The 18,352-nt window shown below is 36.6% G+C and overlaps 1 protein-coding gene across 5 annotated transcripts in view; it reads left to right on the top strand.

Annotated features, from left to right (window-relative positions):
• Lpin2 (lipin 2) overlaps positions 1–18,352 on the top strand; it is a 77,371-nt gene that overhangs the window by 54,883 nt on the left and 4,136 nt on the right. For 4 of the 5 annotated variants that reach the window (XM_078030325.1, XM_078030326.1, XM_078030322.1 and 1 more), the window contains 13 exons: positions 462–585; positions 1,516–1,861; positions 5,162–5,261; positions 8,574–8,761; positions 10,382–10,475; positions 11,057–11,126; positions 12,672–12,761; positions 13,697–13,779; positions 14,744–14,903; positions 15,255–15,403; positions 16,382–16,468; positions 17,183–17,335; positions 17,841–17,955. In XM_078030325.1, coding sequence (XP_077886451.1) covers positions 462–585; positions 1,516–1,861; positions 5,162–5,261; positions 8,574–8,761; positions 10,382–10,475; positions 11,057–11,126; positions 12,672–12,761; positions 13,697–13,779; positions 14,744–14,903; positions 15,255–15,403; positions 16,382–16,468; positions 17,183–17,335; positions 17,841–17,955 — 1,759 coding nt within the window. The remainder of the gene's footprint in view (positions 1–461; positions 586–1,515; positions 1,862–5,161; positions 5,262–8,573; positions 8,762–10,381; positions 10,476–11,056; positions 11,127–12,671; positions 12,762–13,696; positions 13,780–14,743; positions 14,904–15,254; positions 15,404–16,381; positions 16,469–17,182; positions 17,336–17,840; positions 17,956–18,352) is intronic. The other variant, XM_078030323.1, reaches the window with a different exon arrangement.

The following is an 18,352-nucleotide window of genomic DNA, read 5'->3' as shown; positions in this document are numbered from 1 at the left end:
GCAATCAAATGTTCACCTATTCACTGTTAATATAACTCTGTGCATTTCCTGTTCTGTAAAATTACTTGTATCATTGATTTCCTGTGAGAAGCAAATAAGATAAAGCATATAAAGTGCTTAGAGAGGACCCAGTAACTTCTCAGTAAACACTAGTTGCCATTTTTATATTTTTTTATATTTTCTTAATTGTCAGTGGGCCTTTATTTTTTATTTATTTGTATGAGGTACTGAGAATAGAACCCAGTGCCTCACATATTAGGCAAGCACTCTACCACTGAGCTATGACTCAGCCCCATTTTTATTATTAAAGAACACAAAGGGAATAAGTAATTGATTCTTCCTTCAAGAATGTTTATATCTGTGGGATACAAAGTTATTGTATATTAAGACTTATATTTCCTTTACTCTGTAAGGCTCAGCAAGATGGAAGGCTTCACTTTTCTTTGTTCTTGTGTTTGTAGCACGTATGTCCAGGCAGTATGTCCTAAGAGTGATTCAGAGCTGGAGGTGAAACCTGCCGAGAGCCTGCTCAGATCTGAATCTCACATGGAATGGACATGGGGCGGGTTCCCAGAGTCCACTAAGGTATTGGTGTTTAACTTGCCTGTGGGATATATCTGATAAAGACTAGTCCCTCCATCTCTAAGAAGCAATTTCTGACTGAGCTCACTGAATGTAATGACAGTAGTGCCCTCATGTGGTCATAAAAATAATTCAAAGTTAACATTTTTCATAACATTTGTATTGCAGTAGAAGGAATCCAACAGTATTTTGTGTTTGTATTTAGTGGACAATAATGTTGATTGTTAATTAAAGATGTTTTAAAGGCACCTAAAGGAAATTAAAATTTTCACTCTGAAAATTTATCATATATTGGTTACTAAAGTTTTTTTGACAACACATTATGAAAGAAGAAAAAATGGAAAGATACATTTCTTTTTTTTAACTTGCTGATGGACCTTTATTTTATTTATTTGTATGTGGTGCTGAGAATCGAACCCAGCGCCTCACACTTGCTAGGCAAGCACTCTACCACTGAGCCACAACCCAAGATACATTTCTTGAGGGAGGAAAATGTTTAGATCCTCCTTTTGAATTTAGGTTTTTCAGAGAGACAGATTTTGCTTATATTTGTGACTGAGTTTGGACTTGACTTCCCACTTTACATTGTTTTAACAGAATCTTGAAATAGTCCAAGCAGAGTTAACTTCTTATTTGGTATTGTAAGTTGTCTCCCTCAAGATAAATATTCTCTACCTCTATTTTATCACAATATTCTCCAGTGTTTAATTCTTTATAAAAGAATGATTATAATACAGCTTGTTTACTAACATCATGATATTGAACAAACTGCAATTATTTGTTTTTACCACTTTTTAATTATGAACTATTTCACACAAAATAATATATTTAATGAACATGCTATAAAGTGAACACATTTTGATTAGCATAAGAATTAGATTTAACAGATACCTTTGAAATTAGTTTAATATTTAAACAATTCACCTTTTCTAGGTCAGCAAAAGAGAAAGATCTGACTACCATCCTAGGACAGCTACAATTACACCATCAGAAAATACCCATTTTCGGGTAATTCCAAGTGAGGATAGCCTCATAAGAGAAGTAGAGAAAGATGCTTCCATTGAAGATACTGTCTGTACCATAGTGAAACCCAAACCCAGAGCCTTGTGTAAGCAGATGAGTGATGCGACGTCTGCTGCAGAACTTCTTGAACCTCCTCTTGCAACTCCTCAGATTTCATCTATGTTAGATGCAGACCACCTTCATAGCCCATCTTTAGCGGAAACTGCCTCAGAACCCAAACCAACGGCTAAAGTAGACTCACCATCAAAGAAGAAAGGTAATCGTTTGTTTAATTTGGTATTGGGTACTCTGAGTTTAGATGGATAATTATTTCAGTGTTTCACATAATATGTAATGGCGATCTTGTATTTGCAGCCCCCAGGCAGAGCCTGTTATGTGCTTTGTCCTGATTATTTACTGTGGCTTCTCTTTTACTCTCTAAATTCCATTGTAGCAGGGTTCTTAACTTCCTTACTAGATCTCCTGTCTTGACTCAGTTGGCCTTTGAGAAAATAATGAGTTCAAATCAGTTAATGTATACAATCATAGTATCATTGTCATTTTGAAGAGTCTGTATTTCCCCAAATTTAATAATATTTCTTAGCTGATTTTTTCCCCCCTGCCCAAGAGTCTGTTAGGGCTTTCACATGTTGCATTTGATTATTGGGTAGGTTTGCCAGTAAAGTGAAGTCTTAAACAATTACATGTTTAAACAGAAAAATGAATTTCATCTGAAATATCTTCATTAAGGCTGAATTAAGTACTTTTTTGCAATGATATAAAGTAAAAAAATATATGCTAATTATTAGTGCTCTTCTTTCCTCTAAAACAAGTAGAGAGAAGGATGGAGTCAAACTCTTGACTCAGCAGCTCTCACTTTTGGACTATTAAGTTCAATAAATCAGAACATCCTTACTATTTAAAAGTATAGTTATCCATTGATACTTCATACAGATCAGAACATACATATTCTCTGAACACTGGCCTTAAATCCTATTATTAAATATATATATATATATATATATATTCTTTTTTTACTTATGGTTAGACACAAAACCTTTATTTTAGTTTTATGTGGTGCTGAGGATTGAACCCAGCGCCCCACCCATGCTAGGCGAGCTCTCTGTGCTGAGCATAATCCCAGCCCTATTAAGTCCTATTTTTAGGGCAGTAAAACTTTACCTAAAATTACACATCGTCACATATAATCCAATACCTACTATTGTAGCTTTTAAATAAATAAGAATTAGCACTAAAGGTTAGCTCATCACAGATTGACTTAATAAATATCCACAACAGGTATGGATATGCAAGGCCTTTCAGAAATAAGTTACCTAAAATGAAAGAATGTGACTGTCAAGGTTATTTTTGGCCGTATCTGTCCATCCAACTGATGATGGCTTATCTTGGTACCTATCTTTCACCAAAAGCCCATAACTGTTTTATTCTAAAAACTGTGAAAGAGAGAGATCAATTTCTTCCAGGGTGAATGCTTTGTTCTAATCTAGGAAATAATGACCCCCTAGTCCCAGCACAGAGTATAGGAGCTAACAGAGATAGGAACACTGAATGGTTCCCACAATTCTTTGGCCTCATTCCGCGCGCCCCCCCCCCAGCTTTTTGTTATGAAAAGCATTATATAGTTACACATCACTTAATGATGCATGTGGTCTAAAAACTGTGTCATTAGGCAGTTTTATTTTTGTGTGAACATTATATTTTCACACAAACTTAGTATTATAGGTCAATCAGTGGACATGGACTTTTGATAAAATTAAATGCAGTAAACATGAGAGTATGAGGCTATTGCCAGCATGACATGGCACAGTTTTACAGTAAAGTTTCTTCTACTTGAGTAGAGGGAGTATACCCTAAAGTAATGATAAATAGTATAGTAAATACATAAAACAGCAATCATTTTTATTGTTATCAGGTATCATGTAGTGTACATTGTATATGCTGTAATTCTATAGGCCTAGTAGTACAGATTTGTTTACTCCAGCATCACCACAAACACATGAGGAATGTATTGCCTTGAAATGTTACATTGACTACATCATCAGTATATGATAGGATTTTTTCATCTCCATTATAATCCAAGTGTTTTCTTACTCTCCATTTCTCTACTCACAGAAGTTTTCTGTTACTTTAAACAATTTGATAATAAGTTACAGACATTATGACATTTCACCCTTAAATCCTGCAGGACTCACCTTCTAAGAATAATACTACTGTCATCTTGAATATTCCATATTTATATTTCCTTAAATGTACCAAGAATATAGTCATGTACTACATAAAGACATTTCAGTCAGTGAAAGTCCACATACACAGTGGTACACTAAGGTTATGTCACCTAGTGGTTTCATAACCAGCTTAGTTTATGTAAGTACACAGTAAATTTTTTTTTTTTTTTTTTTAAGACAGGGTCTCAGTAAATTGCCCAAGCTGGTCTCAAATTTGTGATCTTCTTTCCTTAGCCTCACAAGTAGCTTGGATAACAGGCATGTCTTACCACATCTAGCCTGTGGAATGTTTTTCAAAACAAAAATCCTATCAAGGTTCACTCACTGCATTTGATTTTTATGTCATTAATCTTTTTTATTTTAGAACAGCACCATTACAAGTGCTCTACTTCTGAGCCACAACCCCAGCCCAAGGGCCACTTTAATGAACAAGTGAAATTGTTTAGCAGTACATCCTAAGGCAATAAATATAAAATATTATAAATTTTAATAGGTAATCAATATAAAATATTTTGCATTTTTTATACTTATAAAATTTTATACTTATAAAATTAATTTAGATGATATTTAGAAGTTGAGATAATACTTTCTTAAAACATGTTTTATACGACTCAAGACTAGTGACAGTTTAAGTGCTCACATGTGGCTTGTGGCCACTATTATGAGCAGTATAAATCTTGAGGCTTAATTATATTAGGGTTATTTGTTTTCCTACTGACCTGCATCCCAGCCCTCTTTTGTATGTTTTAAATTGATGATCACTTTATGAGATATATTGGGTACTTCATACTATATCTCATGATGATCCACTATATGTGATGCTAAATGCAATCATTGTTTAACATATCATCTGCCATATCTATCAGTCATAAAGGATTTTTGTCCTTTTGCAGTTAGAAGGTAATATGTGAGTTGATATTTGGGCGCTGTGTAAATATACCATCCCCAGCAAACTTCCCTTCATGATTTTAGAGTAATGGCCTTGTTTTCATGCAGGTAATTTTCCTCAAGTTTGGACACATTTGTTCTTATCTGAATGTGTTTGAAAACTTCCCCATTAAATGTGAATTATTAGGGTCTAGGATTGTTCCTATAACAACAAATGAAAGAATGAATAAATGTTGTATGTTTATTTTAGAGCCCAAACTTTCTCTTCCATTGACTTGGATGGTTGAGAATCAACATAAGTGGAACTAACCAGTTGACACTTAAAACCCTATTCTAATTATGGTCAGTTTATGGTCAGTTTGTTTACAGACCTTTTACTTTCTTACAGAATAGTAAATTAAGAATAACTAAATTTGTACCTCTGATACATTTTTCTTAAACAGGTGTCCACAAGAGAAGTCAGCACCAGGGACCTGATGATATTTACCTCGATGACTTAAAGGCTCTAGAACCTGAAGTTGCAGCTCTCTATTTCCCTAAAAGGTAGTATGTGCTTAGTATGTGTACTTAGGATAAACAGCTCTGAAATTATTGTAATCATTTCATCTAAGCAAAAAGAGCAATATGCTTATGTGTTAGCTAAATCTGATTATTTCAGGGACTGGGATTGTAGCTCAGTGGCGGAGTACTTGCCTAGCATGCATGAGGCTCCAAGTTCACTCCCCAGCACCACAACTAAAAAAAAAAAAAAAAAAAAAAAAAAATTCAAGCATGTAGGAGTGTTTCATGAATTAGAAAATTCATAAATTGTGAATATGTTGTTTTGACTGTAGTGACTTGAAATTAATAAATAGCTGTTTATGAACATGTTTAAGGGCTGGGGTTGTGGCTCAGCATTAGAGTGCTCTCCTAGCATATGTGATTCCCTGGGTTCGATCTTCAGCACCACATTTAAATAAGTAAAATAAAGGTATTGTGTCCAACTACAGCTAAAATATAAATATTTTTAAAAAAGAAAACATGTTTAATGCAATAAGAGAGAGATACTAGTCAAACCTACATACGAGTATAAGGCTTCATATTATTTCTCTTTATAGTCACAAGTGTAAATTTGCAAATTCAGCATACTTTGGAAAAGTTCTTTATCATTTGTTTTAATAATACTTCTTTATCTGAAAATATTTTACAAAGAATGCCTTTACTCCTTTGGAGAGTCTGAGTTCCCAAACCTTTTCTTTGGTGAGACCTAATATGGTGAGACCCTATTGCAGGTTCTCCACATTCCTATAGCTCCCACCATTTGTCACACAGCTGCCCTCTCAGAGCCTCATGATTTTCTCCTTAGAATAACCCAAACATGAATTTTATATATGATACATGTGGATTGTCTTCTCAAGTTCAAGTCATCCATAAAGGAATTTCATTATGTTACTCTGTGGTTAGAAAACTCAACTTTTTTCCCACAGAGAGTATGCCTTGAATATATTGTCATATATATACATAATTAAACACTTTTAATTATTGAAAAAAACATATTTTTTTCACTTGGAATAGAAAGATGGATTATCATATAAATTTTTTACAGATATTTGAGGGAGGCTCTAAAAATTTCTTCCTAACTCTGTACCCTAAACTTGTCTCAAAATATCTACCTACTTCACTTGAAGTATGGGTTTTTTAAGGTCAGAAAACTGAAACTCTCTCTTTTTTATAGTGGGAAAATTAAAATGTAAGCTATCTTAGAATTAACATTTTGTTTCCCAATCCTTTGTTATTTAGTTATATTAGTATTCCTTTAGTAGATTTTTTAGTTTTCCTTTTAAAAAGTAGGGAGAGTAACTAATATGATAAGACCTTAGTACCACACTATTATAACTTAACTGTTAGGGCCACTGTCCATTCACTATGTAAAGTTCTTAGTTTATGCACTAATTATTTCTTGAAACATGTCATAAATACTTACAGTTAGCCTTTAATATGTTATTTTTTATAATTATCTTTACTATTTAATAACATATATATAGTTATAGCTAAACTTTAATCCATAGGAATCCTGTGGATTTGGCAGCATGCTGAGATGACATTCCTCCTGTCTTTAGATGTTGAGAATCAACATTTCTGTTTGGGTGACACCATCTGCTGTAACTGATAAAGTGCAAGATCTCAGAGACTTGCCACAGTAGAATTTTATTTCTTCCTTTTGTAATAACATTCCAATGCTGGTGTTTGGTGGGAGGCCTACACATAGGCATTTAGAAGCACAGGCTTCTTCTGTCATCCCCTCAGGGCCTCAGAGTTCAATATTTATAGATAGTAGACAGGGAATGGAGAGAAGACCTAACAAGAGCTTGGTCATATAGCCATGTAGCCACACCTGACTGATTCTGGAGTCTCCACATGTGCGCAGTAAAAGACAGCACAGCCATTGGTGAACATGTAGCCATCTTCTGTCTGTTTTCTTCATCTGAACGTTGGCCTTGTTACTCCACCCCAGCATATTCACAGGTTTTGCTGCATTACTATTTGCCAGCAGGCTTGACTTTTTATCATTTCTAATAACATTCTATCACTCTATTTAATTTGAATTTGGGGGATGTGAGTATATATATATTGCTATTAATGGGAAATTCTCCAAACCCTGAGTCTTTCATTAGTTCAAAAGCAAAATATAATAGTTTTGAAACTGTACCCAATCTGTAACATATCTGCACTCTGCTGCCATTTACTGTTCATCTTCAAGTTTTCTTAAAAGATCATATAACTTCATCAGATATCATGTTTTTAATCACATGTTAAAAATAGTGGTTTTTTAATAAAATAAATGAATTTGAAAACTCTAGAATAATATCTTAAATGTGACATTAAATACCTATTCAAAGATATAGAATCGTAAGCATTCATGACTAATAAAAGTAAGACACCATTTCCTTGTTCTTTTCTCTCAAATGTATGCTCCATTATATAAGGTTTCCATTATGGTCACCTTCTGGGACCTGGCTTCTGTGCCTTATCATCAAGAAAAATAAAAATATTGAATAAATTCATCTTTAGCTTTGGCCCTCACCACTGTAAGGACAATTTAATTTTAGTTTATTTCTTAATATATTTCTTTTTCAAGATGGGTCTAGCCTCCTGAGGACTTTTTCCTTTTTCTTGCTCCTTTATTCTTTTCTTTCCTTTTTTTTCTTTTTTTTTTTTTTTTTTGAGGTAATAGATGAATTTTTAAAAGCCTTGTTTTTTAAATATTTTTTTGTTATACATTGACACAGTGTCTTTATTTTGTTTTGTTTATTTTTATATGGTGCTGAGGATCGAATTCAATGTCTCACATGTGCAAGGCAAACACTCTGCCGCTGAGCCACAACCTACCCCAAAAGCCTTGTTTTTTAAAGAGTATAGTTTGGACTACAGTAATTTTCTACAGGATGTTTATACAGTATGTAGCATAGCTTTTTCTAGGAAGTTAAGATCAAAAGGCTCCAAATATGAGAGTTTTCTTAACTACCCTGTCATTTTCAACATGGAAATGTTAACAAATGCTCATAACTCTTTTATTCCTTTAATTATCAGAAAAGCTATAGTTGAAATTTTGCATTATTGTGAATGACTAGTGATTTTTCTGATATATTGATATATTCACAACTGTGAACTTAATTCCTCAGAAGCACTATTTAGAATCTCTTTAATTTAAGATATTATTCTAAACATTGCCTAAGAAAAACTATGTCTAATTGTTCATCTGTTCCTTTTTAGGGAATACGTTGTTTGATCTGAGCCTGACAATCATGTAGTAAGCTAAGAATACCATAAATTGTAATAAATCAAATATTTTACCTTTTATTTCACCTGCCACAGTGAAACGGACCCTGGCTCCAGGCAGTGGCCCGAGTCTGACACACTCTCTGGCTCCCAGTCCCCACAGTCTGTGGGAAGTGCAGCTGCAGATAGTGGCACTGAGTGCCTCTCAGATTCTGCCATGGACTTGCCCGATGTCACCCTTTCACTATGTGGGGGCCTCAGTGAAAATGGAGAAATTTCTAAAGGTATACTGGGCAGTTATGCCCTTTCTTCACCTCAGAGAGCAGCCTGATCATCACTTGATTTAAAATCTGCCTTTAGCCATTTCAGGGTGTTTTTAGTTCTTCAGTGAACTTGTGTGAGTCTTAAGTGTCTTCCTATAATGTCAGGTCCTTAGACTCTCATTTAAGGTACCTCTTGTGGGGTGGCTTTGGTAAGGGTGTGTACCTTGAAGGCTCTAAATAAGTAGTTGAAAGTTCACAGGGTGCCCTGTTTGCTAATGACCTGGGTCAGATCACATTGCATTGATATTTCTCATCGGTAAAAATCATTCAAATGTTTGTGGGACTGAGACCCAGAATCCCTCCTAGAAAGCAATGGGACTTAGACATGAGGGCTCTGAAGTTGTAGAAAATTGGTGATCCACTGAGTAAATAATCTTTATGGCAAAAAGTAGAAGGTTTACTTTCTGTCTCAGGCTTGAGAGATGGCCAGTGAGGTAAAGCCTGCTTGAGAGTAGGGAAAGATCTTAGCAGAGAACAGATGCCTCTAGGTATGGTGGAAAACTTGCATGGGTTTGTCCTACTTTCTTTAGCCTTTTTGGTTTTACCTTCATTTTTAAACCAAGCGGTCTTAATGTTTTCTCAGTTTGGCCAAAGGCTCATAATTGATTTTCCTCCAAGGAAATATTTTCTTCCCATGAATCAGCATCATCATTTTAGCATTAGTCTTTGTTTTCTCTCCCCTTCAGAGGAACTGAAGGTGTGATGTGTCAGAATGGGTGTCCAGTGCCCTAGAATCAAGTTTTCCTCAAGTTTCTCTTTTTTAGAGTCACCAAATGCTAATTATGTCTCTTCTCCGTTTCTTTTAAACCCTCAGTTAAATTATGTGAGATGGGATGGAAAATTTTAAAATTTATATAAAATATAATTTTTTTTGTTTTAAATACTGCTAGTTTGGTAGAGTTTGTTATTGGAGGAGGCAGAAATGGCAAGTAAAAATAAATAATATATATATTACCTGGAGGAATAACCCACACAAGAAATTTCTGTCAGTCTGGCTCTACTGGAGTGCAGATTTAGGAACAGGGTACAGAAATTCAAGAAAAAAATCTTCATCCATTCTGTAAGAATTTGGGATTTATTTATTGACAGATTCTGAGCCAAATTCTGAATATGTGATTTTTTTTCTTAAGAATTTATAAAGATGTTTTGATTTTCTAGTATATTATGTACTTAGAACTATAAAAATATTCCCCAATTGTGCAATTCCCTGTCTGTAAAGTTTTCCCTCTGATGAGAATGGAACTTAGTTTTTTAATAATTTATTTGCTTATACTTGTCTTTCTTTCCTTCTTTCTATCCACATCTGTAATCTATTTTCCTAAAAGTCTTTCTCCTGGATTTTCTTTTTCTTTTTTTTTTTTTTTTTTAAACTGGGGTAAGAGGGAGAGGATAAGAAACTGTCTTTTCTTCTTAGAGGAAAAAAAAAGTGACATTTTGCCTTTGATATAAAAAAATTAGTTTTTTTCTTTTAAGGACTTACTTATTTTAGCCTACAATTCTTACAGTGCAAAGAGGATTGTGTAATTTCTTAATGGATTTATAAACTTTAACCAAATTGATAGTTATTATTTTATATTGCAGAAAAATTCATGGAGCATATCATTACTTATCACGAATTTGCAGAAAACCCTGGACTTATAGACAATCCTAATCTTGTAATTCGTATATATAACCGGTAAGTACTCTTGCTTTCTTGTGTTGAACATCATCATATGAGGGTTTTTTTTTTTTATATAAGTACTGTTTTTAACTGACACCATTTTTCTTGATATAAAGTTTGTCATCTTATATAAACAAATCAATAGGCAATGACTTTGAAGTGAAAAGTAAGCCTCAAATTTACTTGTAAATGAGACATTGAAATACTGTTGTTCTGTTTCATAGATTTTTACTGCTTCTCTGCTCATAGAAGTTTGACTTAAAGCAAATATTTTTTATGTGAGAAAAATTTAGTTGAGGGGCTGGGGATGTGGCTCAAGCGGTAGCGCGCTTGCCTGGCATGCATGCGGCCCGGGTTCGATCCTCAGCACCACATACAAAGATGTTGTGTCCGCCGAAAAACTAAGAAATAAATATTTAAAAAAAAGAAAAAGAAAAATTTAGTTGATAATCGATAATCTTTACTAAAAAGAATAAGCAGTTTGATATGTTATTTCTACTTCTCTGTACTCCTCTCTCCCTTACTCCCTTCCCAGCCTCCTTTGCTCCTCTCTCTTACTCTGTGTAATGGTTTTGCACAATTTTTGTTTCTGACAGTTACTATAACTGGGCTTTGGCTGCTCCTATGATCCTTAGCCTACAAGTATTTCAGAAGAGTTTGCCTAAGGTGAGTGATCTACATTTGAGAACTTCTCCAACATCGATTACCAAAAATCTAATGAGAACAACTTTGAGGAGGAAAAGTTTATTTGGGGCTCAGTTTCAGAGGTTCAAATCATGTTCAGCCAACTCCATTGCTTTGGGTCTGTGGTGAGGCTGAACATCATGGTGTAATGGTGTGGTGGAGGAATGTTGCTCTGTTCATTAGAGCCAGGAAGCAGAGACAGGAAAGGGCCCGGGACAGATCAAAGTCCAAAGGCAGGTACTCAGTGACCTATTTCCTTCAACCATGCCCTATGTACCTACAGTTACCACAAGTACTCCATTTAAATTATTAATTCATCATATGGATTAATTTATTAATGAGCCTATAGCTCTCATAATCTGATCATTTCACTCTAAAAATTCCTGTTTTGCCTAATACATGAGCTAGGGCAGCATTAAAGATCCAAATTCTAACACTTATATTTCTGAACAGATACAGTTCAAAGTTTTATTAATCTAACATAAAAGATCCTCATTGCTATATGTGCCTACCAAAATTACCTTTTGCCCCAAATCTGGGAAATTACCTGGGCTGCACTTTTTTGTCATCGTAATTAGATATTTATGCCAGTTTCTGATTATATATTTGAAGTTCAGAAATTTGAGTTGGCAATGTAGCTTAGAGGTAGAATGCTTATCTAGTCTGTGGGAAGCCCTGGGTTTGATCCCATCACAGGGGGGAAATAAAAGTTTAGAGACTTTATTAATTGTAAATTAAATATGAAATGAATAGGAGGGGGAAAAATCTTCCCCTCATTAATACAGGAAGAAACAGCTTTCAAAAGAAGGGGAGGTGACCAGCAAAAGCATGACATCAGTTTGGTGTGTAGTTGGGTCAGCTTATGGCTGGTACACCTGTTAATTTAGAACCTCAAAATTTGTTTTTAATCTGTTCTCCATGAAGATATCATTAGCCTAGTCAGTCCTCATATCCTCATATGTTCCAAAGTTGATGAAAAAGAACTGCTGGCCTAAAGTCTTACATAGCTAGACCACCAGACCTCCCACCACAAAGCCTGCTGCCACCAAAGTTGGACCTTTTTCATCTTTAAAGGGTATTAAAAACACTAGAGGGCTGGGGTTGTGGCTCAGCGGTAGAGCGCTCGCCTAGCACGCGCAAGGCCCTGGGTTCAATCCTCAGTACCACGTAAAAGTAAGTAAATAAAATAAAGGTATTATGTTCAACTACAACTAAAAAATAAATATTAAAAAAAAAAAAAACACCACACACTAGAGGAGGGCTAGGATTGTAGCCCAGTGGTAGTATGCTTGCCTCACACGTGTGAGGCACTGGGTTCGATTCTCAGCACTGCATAAAAATAAATAAAGGTATTGTGTCCATCCTCAACTTAAAAAATAAATAAATAAAAAATACTAGAGGAGTTTGGGAGGTATGGAGAACATCACTTACTTCCAGAAAAAGGCACTGTCTTGCAGGCCAATTTTATAAGTCGGGTGCTTTACAACCAACAGATTGACCAGGCTGACCTAAATTGATTATTTCCAGGCCACTGTTGAGTCCTGGGTTAAAGACAAGATGCCAAAGAAATCTGGCCGCTGGTGGTTTTGGCGGAAGAGAGAAAGCATGACTAAGCAGGTAATAGACCTAGCGGTAATCATTTCCATGGGCTGAGAAAAAGTGGACCATGTGTTCAAAAAACCTTTATCACATACAAGAAAGTATTCTTACATAGGTTCTTTTGCCATTTTTGAGCAGTTAATGCATGAATGTGCTGTGAGGTGCTTTGCCTATGTTACCTACAGCCTTTGCTGCAGCTCAGCACCAGAGATGTTTGCATTGCCACTTTACTTTAAGGAAGCTTGGGCATAAAGAGGTGCTATTGTTAAATAAGGTCAAGGCGCTGGTAAGGGATGGAGCCTGGGCTGACCTTGTATGGCTCCAGAGCCAAGGTCCACTTCCTGCATTAGTTTTCACATGTTACAAGCAAAAGGTTATTCTGTACAACTCCACATGCAAATAACCAGAATCTGCTCTTTTAACAAAAGCATCAGAAGAATAGATTTGTCCAGAGAACCACACTAAACAAGCAGTAGATCAAGTCTTTTTTACCCCAAGTCTGATAAACAGGGTTCTGGGATTTTCAACTGTTGTTCTTCAGATATCACAAGGATAGTTCTGCCTGAATCTAGTTCACGTCCACACCAACCACCTCTTCCTCATGTAGGTGCTGAGCTATTTCTAATAGCCAGCTTCAGTCACTTCTATTCTGCAGTCCCCGTGTGTCTGCCAGTGACCTAACAGCTAGTTTGGACCATTATATTTTGTTACTTGGCACCTTTTAAAATGCTTTTGGTTTTACTTCTGGCTCTCTAGAGACAGCTTTTTACACGGCAGTGCATGACTTCTGTCTCAGGTTTTGGTCCTTCAGCTCAAAGTAGAGAAAGTCTGTTTCTCTGTAGTGGGGTTGCAGATTCAGAAGGTTTATTTTTTCCTAGAGAGGGCTGCTGATTAATTTTGGCTTGTTCATAGGGAAAGTATTTCACATTGCCATTATTATCTTTCTGTTTTAGCTGCCAGAGGCTAAGGAGGGAAAGTCCGAGGTGCCGCCAACCAGTGACCTACCATCAAGTACTGAAGAGCCAGCCAGTGCCAGGTGGGGTGCCCTCTTCTTCCTCTCACTCACAGCACTTGGGCTGCTCATTTGACCATTACCTAGGAATTGATTGTGGCAATTTTGTTTAATTTTTAGTCAGAAACATCTTTCGTAGATGAACATGACATCAAGTAGGTCATTAACATCACTCAGCAGATGACAACTGCTTTTCTGAAAAATGTTATCAGCTTAGAGGAATAAATATATTCATTACTACTTCATAAACACCTTTCCTCTGTCACAGAGCCATGATATTATGTGCTGAGAAATATGGGACTTTGGAAGGAATTCTAGGCATTTTAAGAGGTGTTACCCTTGGTGACCTTGTTCTTCCTGCTTCCTGTAGGCACCAAAGGGAGATATAAAAAAGTATCTGAAGGGTTGATTTGAATGTGTTGTCATTTCTTTTGGACATTTGAGTTAGCTGACTCTGAGAAGAGTTGCTCACACTGTATCCTATTCTGATATTTTCCATCTCTTTACTTTCCTTGGTCCAGGTTCTCTCCTCAATCCCTTCTCTAACCCAGCAGTCTAAGTCTAGGAGTTTTATTTTACTCTTTACCCTCTTCTTTGAATGAGTGTATAAAATGTCTTACTACTATTTTTTTTTTTAACCCAGGTTAAGCAGTGTCCAAAATGTATAACCCAGGACTAATCTTTTATTTGTTCCTTTTGAAACATACACATCTTTTACAACAGGAGTAGGTAGACCTGATAGCTTTTACTGGATATAGCAGAAAGTAACACATGAAAGCCAGAATGTAACTACATGCCAGTTATTAGAAGGAAGAGAAAGGTGGCCTTATTATCAATTAGTGATGTACATATTTCAGAGAAACTGGGAAGATGGAAGAAGAAACAACTCTTGCTAACTCTAGAAAGGATTGAGGATATTTGTATTTTCTTAGTCCTACTGAAAAGCTCTTATCAATAAAACTCCCCCTGCTGCCTCTTCCATAACTAGTTTGATGTTAAATAGGCCAGCTGAGGATGACACATCCAGTGATGAGGGGTCACAAGAGCTTGAAGAATCCATCAAAGTGGACCCTATCCCCACAGAGACCATGAGCCACAGCAGCACAACTTCATATAAGAAGTCTCTCCGACTCTCCTCAGACCAGATAGTGAGTCTCTTGTGATCTGTGCAAATCCAATAGGACTTATCTTAGTAACTGTTTAATTTGATGTGCTTCACTTCTGTTTACCTGGTTTTAATGGGGTATTGGAGAAGTCCTTGGAAACTACTGGTTTTAATGGGGTATTCGAGAAGTCCAGAACACTACTCAAGCAGTGGCTTTCTTGGTCCATCTTGTGAGCATGCTAAGCTCTGGGCTGGGCTATGTGCTACACCAGACATCCTGCTTTGAGTTTGTTAGGATCCTGAAATGCCAGTTACTGCTTTATAGATTTTTAAACTGTTCCAAACTGAGTTTTCTACTGATTTTTATTCTTGTGCTTTTTATTTTTTATAAAAGGCAAAATTGAAGCTCCATGATGGCCCCAATGATATTGTGTTTAGTATTACAACCCAGTATCAAGGTACCTGCCGTTGTGCAGGTACCATTTACCTGTGGAACTGGAATGACAAGATCATCATTTCTGATATCGATGGAACAATAACCAAGTAAGCTGAAGCTCATTGTAGGTAGCAGAGAGCAACCCTATGCCCAGGGAGGAACAGTTAATGTGCATGGGGGAGGGGGGTCCTTCACCTGCGGCTGTCAGCCCTCAGCTCTAGTGGAGAGTTTTTTTAAGCCATATTTCCTAAGAGATCCTGAATGTAATCCACACATAATCATTTTATGGAGGGAGAATATGGATGGAGCCACACAAATAGAATGTCAAATATAACTTTAGAAAGATGTAGTTATTTGGCCTTCAAACTCATACATTAAAAGAGCTGGGCCACGTGCTGTGGCACACACCTGTAATTCCAGCGGCTCAGGAGGCTGAGACAGGAGAATCACAAGTTCAAAGCCAGCTCAGCAACAGCAAGGTGCTTAGCAGCTCAGTGAGACCCTCTCTCTAAATAAAATACAAAATAGGGCTGGGGATGTGGCTCAGTGGCCAAGTGCCCCTGAGTTCAATTCCTGGTACCCACCCCCGCAAGAAAAAAGAAAATAGCCAGGTGTGGTGGTGCAACCCCATAGTCCCAGCAGCTTAGAAGGCTGAGGCAGGAGGATTACAAGTTCAGAGCCAGCCATAGCAACTTAGCAAAGCCCTAAGCAACTTAGAGAAACCCTGTCTTAAAAATAAAAAGGGTTGAGGATGTGGCTTAGTCGTTAAACACTCCTCTAGGTTCAACCCTTGGTACCAATAATTAAATAAAATTGTAGATTAAGGAGGAGAAAAAGAGGATTTGTGCTTGTAAATTATCTCTGAAAATGAACATCTGGCTCTCGTGTGACCCCATTTTTAGAACACCTCATGATTTTAGAGGGTCTGCCTAGCAAATATAGTGAATCAGCTTTATAGCGTATCCTCCTCCCTGCTCCACTACCCAGAGTTTATTAGCTGCTGATCAAAGAGAAAATGAGATGGAAAATTCTTGGCTTTCATATGTTGCATTCCTGATACCTTTTTCTGTTAATACTCTTTTCAGGTCTGATGCTTTGGGGCAGATTCTCCCACAACTAGGTAAAGACTGGACTCATCAGGGTATAGCAAAGCTCTATCATTCCATTAATGAGTAAGTTTCTCTTCCCATGTATCATCCTAGTCTAATGAGATAGAAGTTTGCTTTGCTCAAGAACTATATAAAAATAGCATAAATCATCAGTCCACAATAAATCATGTTATGGTCCAGGCATTTCTGCTCTGCCACCATTCATGGCGCTTGAGCTGTGTGTGCCTGGCACCAACTTACAGGTATTATCTCAGCTAATTCTCACAATGCTGTGCGTTTTGGGGACCACCTGTATAGATCATCATAACTATAATTATTTTTTACCTAGAATATGAAATTATGAATGTCAGTTACCATGTGTAACTTTGCTTCTTACAGAATGATTTGCATCCTACAAGTTGTCCTTATAAACAAGATTCTTTGTGTCTTTCCTTTATAGCAGATACGTTAAAGATAGTTGAAGATTTTTGTCCATTCTGTGTTTGGCTCTCATGGACTAGATGCTCTGTGTATTACATCAGTACTTTTAAATTCAGCATAATCTGTGGTCACATATTAGCATAATCTGTATTCACATGTATCTCCATTATTCCCTTGGTGTTTTCCATGGAAAGGTGAAATCATTACAGTTCTAACTAGTTTCTTGCTAAATTCAAAAATCTGATTTTCATAGTATATAAGAACTTTATTTGAATCTATTAAAATAATAATAGTTTTTTTTTTCCTTTTGCCAAAATACCTGGACTACAAAGGATGTGTTTTTGTTTTTATTTTCAGGAATGGCTACAAGTTTCTGTACTGTTCCGCTCGTGCCATTGGCATGGCTGACATGACCCGTGGCTACTTGCACTGGGTCAATGACAAGGGCACAATCTTGCCCCGGGGTCCTCTGATGTTGTCCCCCAGCAGCTTGTTCTCCGCTTTCCACAGGTACCTCTTCAACAAGAATTCTGGGTTTCCCTGTGTGCATGTGGGCAGGGACTCAGAAGAGTATGTGTAAGAACAGATATTGGGCTCTTAGAGGTTGTCAGTCTGTTTCAGAGCTTCTGCATTTCTGTTCTTTGGCTGCCTCAAAGTGTTCTGACTCATAGTCTCTGTCAAATATTGTAATGAAAAGTTTTCTCCAACCCTAAACTCCATCAGATTTTTTTTAATCGTAAGATTTGACTGGCAAAAGAGGAAAAAGAAGTGTACCAGTTACATAGGGTTAAACAAGTAGGGGGCTTGGGGGTGGTGTCGTAGCTCAGTGGAAGAGCGCTTACTGGGTTCGATTCTCAGTACCACATATAAATAAATAAAATAAAGGTCCATTGACAACTAAAAATATATTTTAAAAAAGAAAAAGTGAGGATTTGTGAGCATTAAAATCTTTTCAGGAACACACATTAGGGAAAACTGCCATTTTCAGTTTGATGATTGTATTTTTTGTTCTTAGGGAAGTAATAGAAAAGAAACCAGAGAAGTTCAAGATTGAATGTCTCAATGATATTAAGAACCTGTTTGCCCCATCCAAGCAGCCCTTCTATGCTGCCTTTGGAAACCGTCCAAACGTAAGTGTCTCTGGGCCCAGATTCTGACATAGGCTAAATTCAGATCATTTATGTTGTCATAATTATCAACCCATTTTTGTAAGCAGAATGAAATGTTTGTTCTCTTCAGTATTTTCACTGGATCTATTCCACCTTTCCATGGCAACTGAGGAGGTCCTATAGGGACTTATAGATCTGTCCTAGAATTGTATACAGGATACTCTTTGCTTCTGTAACTTCAATTCCATTTCCCCAGGCAGCTCTGCCTCTTGTCCTTCATGGTTTTAAGCCATGTCCTTGTATCTACCCCAGAACCACAGTGTAAACCCTCCACCCTTTATTAATACTTCCCTGACCTGCCTCCTATCCTTTGGGGCCACCACATCTCAGATGTACCGAAGGTGTTACTTCTGAATTT

This window comes from Ictidomys tridecemlineatus, chromosome 13, assembly GCF_052094955.1.
Source record: "Ictidomys tridecemlineatus isolate mIctTri1 chromosome 13, mIctTri1.hap1, whole genome shotgun sequence".
Lineage (NCBI taxonomy): Eukaryota > Metazoa > Chordata > Mammalia > Rodentia > Sciuridae > Ictidomys > Ictidomys tridecemlineatus.
Note: the sequence above shows the minus strand (reverse complement) of the source record. Positions and strands in the feature narration are given on the sequence as shown.